Source organism: Austrofundulus limnaeus, unplaced genomic scaffold (genome assembly GCF_001266775.1).
Source record: "Austrofundulus limnaeus strain Quisiro unplaced genomic scaffold, Austrofundulus_limnaeus-1.0 Scaffold1741, whole genome shotgun sequence".
In the NCBI taxonomy this organism is placed as follows: domain Eukaryota; kingdom Metazoa; phylum Chordata; class Actinopteri; order Cyprinodontiformes; family Rivulidae; genus Austrofundulus; species Austrofundulus limnaeus.
The window spans coordinates 31,596-42,140 of record NW_013954143.1 but is presented as its reverse complement, the minus strand read 5'-3'; the positions used below and the strand labels follow the sequence as shown (position 1 = coordinate 42,140).

Here is a 10,545-nt window from a genome sequence, read left to right as displayed (position 1 = left end):
CAGCATGACGAGTACGGAACACAAAACAACACGCACACTAGCAGCCAAACATAGCACCGACCGAGAGAGCAATGAGCCGCTGCAACTACGTGCGCCGCCATTTTGCTATGAATATGGTAAAGTCATGTGACTGACCGCAAAAAAAAACTGTTGGTGAAGAGGAGTTTCAGATTTCAGGTGTTTCATGTGTTTCAGATATCAGGTGTTTCAAGTATTTCAAGTATTTCAGATTTCATGTGTTTCAAGTGTTTCAGGTATTTCAGATTTCAGGCGTTTCAGATTTCAGGTGTTTTGAGTGTTTCAAATGTTTCGAGTGTCTCATGTGTTTGGAGTGTATCAGATGTTTCAGATACTGTATCAGATGTTTCAGATACTGTATCAGGTGTTTCAAGTATATCATGTGTTTCAGGTATTTCAGATTTCAGGTGTTTCGAGTGTTTCATGTGTTCCGAGTGTTTCAGAATTCAGGTGTTTTGGGTGATAAACAACAGTTACTTGAGTTCTTTATGTAAAACTGAAAGTTCAGTACCTCCAGGAAGTTTACTGAAATGATTCCTGTCCTGTCTTTGTCCAGCCCTTGGAAGGTCCCTGAGGAAMAGACACAAGATCATACTGTATCAGACCAGTTCCGAACCAGATTATATATAAACCAGATCAGTTGAAAGTCTGAGTTCAGCTTAAAGACTTGATTGTGGACCCATCAGGACTGGGTTCTGGTTCTGTACGTACTGAACATGACCTCCAGCTTGATGACGCAGCAGGTGAAATTGTCGAAGTCGATAATCTCGTTGTCGGCGTATCGAGCAATCAGCATCTGGTAGAGCTTGTTGTTCAGCCTGAATCCTGCAGAGGAATCAGATCTCAGGTCAGGTACACCAAAGTGAGTCCACTAAGACCACCGAGTCCACGTTCAGAACCAAGAGAACTCACCACCGTTCTCCAGGGCCAGTCGCATTTCATAGGAGTTCATGCAGCCAGACTTATCCAGGTCAAACTCTCTAAAGATTCCCTGAAACACAAGACCAGCGTGTTTCAGACTGGGTCGGTTCTACCAGTCCTCCAGCTGATGGACTTGGACCCAGTGGGTCATCTTGCTGATGGACCTGCACTCACCAGCCACTTCCTGATCTTGTTCCAAAGGGTCTGAAACTCCAGCAGACCGAGCCGAGCACTGCCGTCTTTCTGAGGTCCAGTCAAGGTTGGACAGGTTTATGTGACTGGCTCCAAAGATCCAAGAGTGGACCCARAAGACAGATTATTTTGACTGACCCCAGAACTAGTCCTGACTAAACCCAAATYTGAGCCTTCCAGAGCCAGGTTCAGGCAGGTTTGGGGTCTTTTTGGTCCTGTTGGACTAAGGGAGGATACATCCAAAAGGCTAACCATGGCCCTGCAGGACTCCATGCTGAATCCATCTGTCTTCAAATCTCCATCTGCAGTCACAGGAAAAACCAAGACCAGGTTCAGAAAGGTAGACCTAAACCTCAAGGTCTGTAAGTGTCCCCAGGCTGGATTAAGTATTTAGGTGAGACTCACGTTTGGATACAACTCTGTTGAGTACAGTTCTGAGTTCTCCAACTGAGATCTCCATGTCCTGAAAACAGAGAACAGAGTCCCTCTCAGATAGTGGATCTGTTTGGATCCACATTCAGACCTGGGGAGGTCAGAACCGGTTGTTCAGAAACTGAACTCACGTCTCCAGACAGCTGGGCGAACATGGATCTGAAGGCATTGTCGATGTCCCTCTCCGAGATGTCCTCCTGCGGAGAAGAACATCACAAACCTCTTTAGGACAGGAATGTCTTCTGTGATTGGACACCTTYAAAGACAAGTGTCCCACCTCGTCCTCCATGTCGGCATCCACCGTGTCATCCATGTCCCTGCAGAGACACACAGTCACTCAGAAAAACTGAATCACAAGATAAAACGTCCTCCTGGTTCCTGCTGGACTCACCTGGTCTCACACTGTTTCTCTGTGAACACCCTCAGGACAAAGTCCGCCTCCTTCGAGGGTTCAAATGTGGACGGGACAATCAGGTATTCGCCAGGTGGGAGGCGGAGCCTGGCGCTCACCTCCCTCAGGTTGATGAAGGTGTCAGAACGAGCACAGGAGGACTGACGCAGGAAGAACTCCTTCTTCATGTGGACTCTAGGGGAACCTCTAACCTGCCAAGTCCCCAGTTCGGTATGGAAAGAYGGAGTTACCGAAACAATAAAACAAAAAAGATATAAATCCATACTTGGCTGAAGACCTCACCTCCTCAGGAATCTGTCAATGAGAGAAACACATGGGAGGAGTTAGAACCAGAACAAGGATCCTACTGAAACCCCAACAGGTCTAAGACCCCCTAACTGATCCTGGAACAGCAGCCAATTTCAAGACTGTGTTACGATGGTTACAAAATGTTTGCTTCTGATGGGCTCGACACATGAGGAGCAACAAGTGACAGTGATTAATGGCTGTCATCGCTGTCAGGGTGCAACCCCAATACGAGACATGACGGTGATGGCAGCATTGAGAATCGCGCTCTCGGGTCGCTTGTCTTCAAGAGATCTGATTGGTTCTTCTGCTGCTTCGTGTAAATGTTATTGGTGTTTGGGAGACAAATATAAAGAATGGTGTGTGTTACCAACATGTGAACTAAACAAATTTTGCAATGCTACAACAACAAAAGGTAAACATTTTTTAACTTCATATGTCGCATTACAAGCTTGCATGTGCACGTCTATGTGTACGAGCGTGAAATTTCAATGAGTTCCGCTGGTCGCTTGGATGGAAGAGGGTGAGCAACTATTGCCTCATCGCWCAAGTTTAATAGGAAATGACTGGAGGGAGAGCACTCCTGATCCAGAACTTCTGTTCTAAACCCTGAATTTAGAGCTCCTGATCCAGAATTGTCCTGAGCYAAACAGGCAGAGGTGTCAARTAACTAAGTACAAATACTTTGTTACTTTACTTAAGTAGTAATTTTGGTTATTTATACTTTAGTGGAGTAATTATTTTTCAGACTACTTTTTACTTCTACTTCTTACATTTTAATTCAATTATCTGTACTTTCTACTCCTTACTTTTTAAAAATGAAAAAAGTATTTCATTTCTATTTAACTTTGACTCATTTTTATTCATCTTTYCATTGGTCAGAAAAAAATAATACATATAAATCTATCCAGACACATAGAGCCAGAGTGAATTTGATTGTGGTTGATGAGAAGTGTAAATATAAGTGTAAAAAGCATAAATACATACCATTCTGACATCCTATTGGGTTGAACTCACTCCATCACACCTGTGTACTAGTTTCCCTTCACTGCTACATCTAGAAATTCTCCCACAGACAAGGATTTCTTTGGGAGAATTTTCGTCCGGGCCAMTCAGAGAACAGAAGGAGGAGTTTTGAACGACGTTGATGTTCTGCGCAGTGTCTGCTAGTTATTTTATCAATGGCAGTGGAGGAAGTGAATGAAGCCAGTCTGTGTTGATAAGGCTTCCAAATTAAAATAAATTAGTCTGACAAAGCAGCAGCTCTCATTTAGTCGTCTCGTTCGGGTCGGTACATTTCTTCTCTCAGTAGGGTTTTTTACAGTACATGCATTTTCTTGTTAGCTTCTTAGCCTAGCCTCTTTCACAGCAACATACGTCGTGGCCAACCGATCCAATCATTTTAAACTTCAGCAGAGGCCACGCCTCCTGCAAGAATCACTTCTCTATAGCTGCGAGTCCAGACCCTCGTACAAAACAAAGTGAAGGACAAGGATCTGATTTTTACCAGGCTAAGTCTAGTCAGTTAATTCCAAAATTTTCAACATTTTATTTTAACATTATACTCATTATTGACTTTAGAAGAAAAATTGTGTGTGTATGTGTGTGTGTGTGGGGGGGGGGGGTGCTATCAACCCTGAGGCACAGCCTAAGATTTTATCTTTAATGGCCTTTTTTATAGTGTTCATTTCTTTTACTTTTATATTTTAAGTAGTTTTAAAACCAGTACTTTTATACTTTTACTTRAGTAAAAAGCTTGAGTTGATACYTCTACTTCCAAAAAAGTAATTTTAAACCCTAGTATCTATACTTCTACTTAAGTAATGAATGTGAATCCTTTTGACACTTCTGCAAACAGGTAAATCAGGAGTTCAGGATCAGAGCAGGTATGTGGTCTCAGGGACAGGGTTTGTTGGAAGAAGATCAGAACTGAGAGACCCTGGTGGAASTTCTGGTACCTCATAGATGGCAAAGCCAATGGTGTGCATGTCCTGTCCCTGACGGCGGTACCACCGGCGGTCCTTCTGCATCAGAGCCACCAGGAAGCTGCAGGCGGCCTCTTCATCTTCTGGGTCGTCGTCTTCCTCCAGCAGAGAGATCTTATACTGAGGGTTGATCCAGAAGGTGTCTGCAGAGAGGCATTATGGGACATGTAGTCATCCTAACCCTAACCCTAACCCTAACCCTTACCGCGTAAGAAGTTGAAATTTGTGTAGTGATTGACTACACTTTATGGCCACATCTTTAAAGCTTCACCCAGAAAAAAAAAACGTATAAAAATACCTTAAATGAAGGCCAGGAAGTGCAATTCTTCTCTGAGCCAATGAGAACCGTTCCTGGGGAAAACGCCCATAATGCACTGGGAGAAAATGCATAAACTGCACCGTGAGTCAGAGGGAAAGTTCATTAATAGACTTCCCTGGATTTTGTATGGATATTGGATTACCCACAATGCAGTGGGGCACTTGTARGGAAGTCTTTTTCTTCCACACAATCTTTAGCCAATAACACTGCTCCCTGGTAAATTACCCATAATGCAATGTGTAAAACTATATATAGGCAGATATCTTTTCTTTGGCACCATTAGTCAARAGGGCATGACTCAGCTTGACTTACCCAGACCCTTGCCACTCCCACTAAGACGGCAGATCCATGAGGATTACTTTCTGGTAAGTCTGTCAATTTATTATGCACAATTCTGGAGCTGTGTGATGTATGAGCATGGAATCAGGTTTAACACTTCTGGGGTTTTGTGGTGTATGCAACACAGATTTTGTTGCCTGATTCTGATGGTTGTCTGGTATTTTGGTTGGTCATAGCCCATGATCGACTCCCCATGGCTGACTGCTGAGTGGGACCAGATCTACAGCCTTACCTGAACAGGTCGGGKTAACCTAACAGTGTCAATAAACGACCTGTTTACCGAATGGTACTAGGTAGGGAGGTAAGTATGCGGCCYCCCTGAGTTTGTCCTATTGGAACAACGCACACAGGGTGTGGTGGTCCAGGGCATCAGGACATTAATTGTGGCCCAATCTTCTATGAGGGTTAGCCTCTCTCACATGCACCATACATTTGCATCACACACATCGAATCTGGTTAAACCCTTAAAGGATGCTGGACTTTGGTGTTACCAGGTGTCCTTCATTTCAGGCATTTCTTGAATTATCTTCTGATTGTCACCAACCCCTAAACCATCACATCCCCTAGTCCAGCTTAGGTTAATAGGCCATGGATGCAACAGGACGTAGGCATACTTTACCATCYCATTTACTCCTACCTGCTTGAACCTAGCCCAGGTCATTTTCTCTAAAACTAACCTTAGTGGCTTTACGCCTCATACTAACTGGGTTGCATATTCTACCCTGGTATTGGGGAACACAACAACCTTGAGAGTCCGGTCTACTTTAACCTGACCCAGGTCATTTTCTCTAAAGCTAACCTCAGTGGCTTCATGCCTCATATTAACCAGATTGCACCTGAGTATCACAGAATGGACAATTCAACTAAACTGGCTCTTTTGACACACAGCGAGGCTTGATCAACGCTGTCTGGGCCATCCTTGGGTGAGGGTGTATATTGGTAATGGCCAAAACACCCAAGGTTCCTGAGGTTTACTATTGATGATGTGTCCTACATTAATTCCTTKATTGACCACTGAAGGAAATACCAACTTGTGAGTAATGATAACTGAAACACCCAGACGGTAAACTTGTAAGTAAAGATGATGGAAATACCTGTACAGGACACTTGTGAGTACTTTATGTATCAGGACAGCCTYTGTTTATCTATTTATTATCACGACTGATGGTGTGTTCTAAATGAATTCATTAAATAACCGAGGACGGTACACCTGTACRGTGAATTGGTAAGTCGTCTGCACATCACAACAACCTTTATTTACMTTTTATTATGCTTGGGTTTGACCTAAGGAGAGAGGTGCTACTGACGAACGTGCACCGGTCCATGGATTTTACCTTTCGTTCCCCAGTTCAACTGCCCAGTCGTCAAACGAGGTGGGGGGGGGTCATCGAGAGAGTGTAAAATTCTAACCCTAACCTTAACGTTCAAGTCACCTGCAGCCTCCAAMCTGTCATCACTGGCCCTATGGTTTACTGGCCATCCTAACAGAACCCGTCTTAACAGAACCCATCCCAACAGAACCTCTGGAGGAGACGTGATGTGACAGAGAACAGTTGTGTATAGTCTAAGATCCTGTCCTCACTTGGGTGGTTCCTGCAGCCCCCGGCRGTGCTTCCTTTCCTCCAGCTGCCCTCAAACGTCATGGTGGTCCAGAATCTGGTGGTGTCCTGACTCAGAGCATCTGGAGTCAGATTGCAGATCTCCAGACGTGAAAACTGACGCAGAAACTCCTGAAACGACATCCTGACAGACAGAAAGACATCTCACTAGACTCTGAAGCTCCAGGACTTGGACCTATCCTCTCAGTTTGGACCTACCAGAACTCGCCGTCCTCCATCTTACACAGCAACTCGTCCTTCTCTGCAGAGTCCACATGGTTCCACTCAGAGGAGCTGAAACATGAAGGTCCACCTCAGAATCTGAGTTCTGTGTTTACATGAAGGCTTGTGTAGCACCTCTGAGGACTCACCTGTCGCTCCAGGCTCCAGTCCACTCCACCTGACCCCAGGGATTCCTGATCCGGATCAGACGCTCCTGCTGGCCCCGGTACTCCACCTGCAGAGGACAGACAGAAAGGCAGGATTAAAGAGAGACAGGAATGCTTGTTGTCTGAGGACAACACCTGTCTTTTCTGAAGACACCTGTTCTTCTCTGAGGATAACACCTGTCTTCTCAGAGGACAACACCTGTCTTCTCTGAGGACAGCACCTGTTCTTCTGACCATCCACCATGAGGTCCAGCAGGAGAGTCAAACCTTACTTACGTCTCTGAGTCCTGTCACGGAGTAGGCGTGACCTTTCACCAGCTTCTTGAAGGTGACAGCTTCCATGTCGAAGGCGTTGGTGATCTGAGGACAGAGCAGATGCGTCAGATGGACAGGAAGCCCCAGCTGATGAGTGAAAACAGTACAGAGAGCAGTGACTGACGTCGATGGAGCAGCCCAGCAGGGATCCTCTTTCCAGAGCTTTGCTGATGATCCGATGAAGATCTCTGGGAGCCTTCTTCAGCTCGTACATCTCTGACACACCACCTGTGAAATCCTCAAAGCCTTCARTGGTGCTGCCGCCGGACAGTGCCTCATAGGATCCATTCAGCCTGAGAGGGAGGGGGGCATAACATCAGCAGAACCAAGAAAAGGGTTCTTCTGGTTACTGAAGAAACAAAAAAATCAGGTGAGTTCAGAAGCAGCAGAAGGTTCTAGGATGGGTGGATGGATGGATGGATGGATGGATGGATGGATGATGGATGGATGGATGGATGATGGATAGATGATGGATGGATGGATGGATGGATGAATGATGGATGATGAATGGATGGATGGATGGATGGATGATGGATGGATGAATGATGGATGATGAATGGATGGATGGATGGATGAATGGATGATGGATGGATGAATGATGGATGATGAATGGATGGATGGATGGATGAATGGATGATGGATGGATGAATGATGGATGATGAATGGATGGATGGATGGATGGATGGATGGATGATGGATGGATGAATGATGCATGATGAATGGATGGATGATGGATGGATGAATGATGGATGATGAATGGATGAATGATGGATGATGAATGGATGGACAGATGGATGGATGGATGGATGGATGATGGATGGATGAATGATGGATGATGAATGGATGGATGGATGGATGGATGGATGGATGATGGATGGATGAATGATGGATGATGAATGGATGGATGGATGGATGGATGGATGGAAGTCTTACTTGGCATAAGCCTTCTCCAGCAGGGCACTCCAGAACTCACTTCCCTCTGCAGAATGAACAAASAGCARCTCCCCGTCTTTGACCGGCAGCCGGTCATCGATCACCACGTCCACCCACTCCCCGAACTGCCAGAACTGAAGACAGAGGGACAGACTGAGAGACAGACAGATAGATAGATGGACTATGGAACTGTATTTGGGCCAAAATTAAGACTATTGCTCAGTCAGTGGTTGCTACATCCTTGTAGCAGGAGGCTATATCTATTCCTAACCAGCTATTGATCTGATTAATGATAGGTCAGCATCGCTAACTGAGCAGCTGGTGCTGGCGAATAAGGAGACTATTCGTTTGTGTTAGCATCAGAGGCTTCATTATAAATGAAGTGGGTGTGGCCTGTTGACCTGATGCTCTTCATTATTAAGTGAAGTGGGTGTGGCCTGTTGACCTGATGCCTCTTCATTATGGGATGCAGTGGGTGTGGCCTGTTGACAGGTGCAATCTCACCTGGAAGTGAAAAATGCCAGCATATTGGTTGTTGAAGCTCTGGCCGTGAGGTACCACTCGATGCAGCAGCCGTTCGTTCAGAGTCAGAGAGCCGATAGCAGCCAGCAGCCAGCAGTCTCCTGGAAMAATCCAGAGTCAGAACCAGAATCAGAATCTCTTATTTTCACCAAGTATGTTACACATACAAAGAATTTGACTTAAAGTTGGCACATGACACAAGCACCCTGCTGATGTAGATCTCCTGAAAGGTTGGAAGAATAGATACAACCATCTGAGGTCTGAGGTTGTTCTTCCATGAAGCAGCTCTGTTGTCCTCCATCCATATTTTCAGTTCCAGRCTGAGTCATTTCTACCTTCTCCTCTCTGTCAACGCTCTCTGGTTTCATTTAAAAGAGTCGATCATCAGATATTGTCCAAGATTAACCTTCAGGGTGGATATAGCTCGCTAGCAGCCTCGCACCGAGGACCTATCCACGTCATCATTTACCCAGAATGCTTTGTGTGCAAATAAAATGGCTCCGTCCGTGTTAAAATATGTTTTTAAACTTTTAGTTTGAAAATTATAAAAACTGAACATCCTACAGTATTTTTACAGTTAAAGTATATGTTTATCAAATAAAGTCTGTTCAAACTAATAATGGATCCCTTTAAAACTTCAGTTTGTCTTTTTATGGATAAAAATTGCACTTTTTGTTAGATGCTGTGCACCTGGAAGGATGTTTGCTGATACTTTGTTACTTTTGGACTTTTGACATGATGTGTAAATATAGGAACATGGTGGTTTTGTTATAAACAGGAGCAGCTGATAAACATCTCAAAAGCTYAAATAATCCTTCAGCTACAGCCCCAAATCCCAGATGAGTTGAAAAGGAGGTGCCGTGTATGGAGAGCAGGAGTCAAGAGGGGAGAGAGAGAGGAGGAGGAAATTCAAACACAAGCAGAAATGGGGATGCTGAGTGAGCCCACTAAAACCACCTCTGCCCATCATTTTTCTGACCAACACCATATCTGAGGTCAATAAGATGGAGGAACTGAATTCCGCTGTGTGTTACAGAGACCTGGTTATTAACAATAATAATATTACATCAAACATGTAATGCTCTTTAGAATACTCAAAGACGCTTTACAAGAAAAGGAAAAATATGGCAACATAACAAATACACTGTAAAATTGTGAAGGGGATGACRGTGGGTAGGCCAGGTTGAATAGGTGGATTAAGTAGTGATCTGAAGTGAGMTAAAGAGTCAGAGTTCCTGAGGGATGGGGCAGCAGTGGAAAAGGCTCCACCCCCCCAGGGCGTGGTACGCCAGGCCACAACAACCATTGTCCCAGGTCTCTGTACACAGAAAACAATGAAAGAAAAGAAGTCAGCAGATTGTGTTGAATCTTCACTTCATCACAGTCTCCCAKCCTGAGCAGCACAAGTGAAGTCTATTTTGGACCATAATGTATCCAAGSGGCCGCATAGAGAATGCAGAGGAGTGGACCAAGCACTGAGCCTTGAGGGACCCCATGGATGAGACATAGTGGTAATGGTCAGAGAAATAGGAGGTGAGCCATTTAAATGCTAAACCTATACTGCCAAAAACTGAGTGTAGATAGCTCAGTGGTGTGGTTACACTCGCTAATCCCACAAGCTACATCCCAGAAGTTACATCCCAGAAGCTACATCCCAGATGCTACATCCCAGAAGTTACATCCCAGAAGCTACATCCCAGAAGTTACATCCCAGAAGCTACATCCCAGAAGCTACATCCCAGAAGCTACATCCCAGAAGTTACATCCCAGAAGTTACATCCCAGAAGCTACAGCCCAGAAGCTACAGCCCAGAAGCTACAGCCCAGAAGCTACATCCCAGAAGCTACATCCCAGAAGCTACAGCCCAGAAGCTACATCCCAGAAG

At 44.9% G+C, this 10,545-nt stretch overlaps 1 protein-coding gene across 1 annotated transcript in view; it reads right to left on the bottom strand.

The window, feature by feature from the left end:
• Positions 1 to 529: 529 nt before the first annotated feature.
• LOC106536235 (calpain-1 catalytic subunit) overlaps positions 530 to 10,545 on the bottom strand; it is a gene marked incomplete at its 3' end in the record, with an annotated part of 20,090 nt that continues 10,074 nt past the window's right edge. Inside the window, 18 exon segments of the mRNA XM_014033445.1 lie at positions 530 to 588; positions 730 to 843; positions 931 to 1,009; positions 1,114 to 1,182; positions 1,369 to 1,433; positions 1,537 to 1,594; positions 1,695 to 1,760; positions 1,841 to 1,880; positions 1,955 to 2,166; positions 2,258 to 2,269; positions 4,219 to 4,388; positions 6,486 to 6,646; positions 6,721 to 6,795; positions 6,873 to 6,958; positions 7,167 to 7,250; positions 7,330 to 7,498; positions 8,139 to 8,272; positions 8,643 to 8,761. Coding sequence (XP_013888899.1) covers positions 530 to 588; positions 730 to 843; positions 931 to 1,009; positions 1,114 to 1,182; positions 1,369 to 1,433; positions 1,537 to 1,594; positions 1,695 to 1,760; positions 1,841 to 1,880; positions 1,955 to 2,166; positions 2,258 to 2,269; positions 4,219 to 4,388; positions 6,486 to 6,646; positions 6,721 to 6,795; positions 6,873 to 6,958; positions 7,167 to 7,250; positions 7,330 to 7,498; positions 8,139 to 8,272; positions 8,643 to 8,761 — 1,772 coding nt within the window.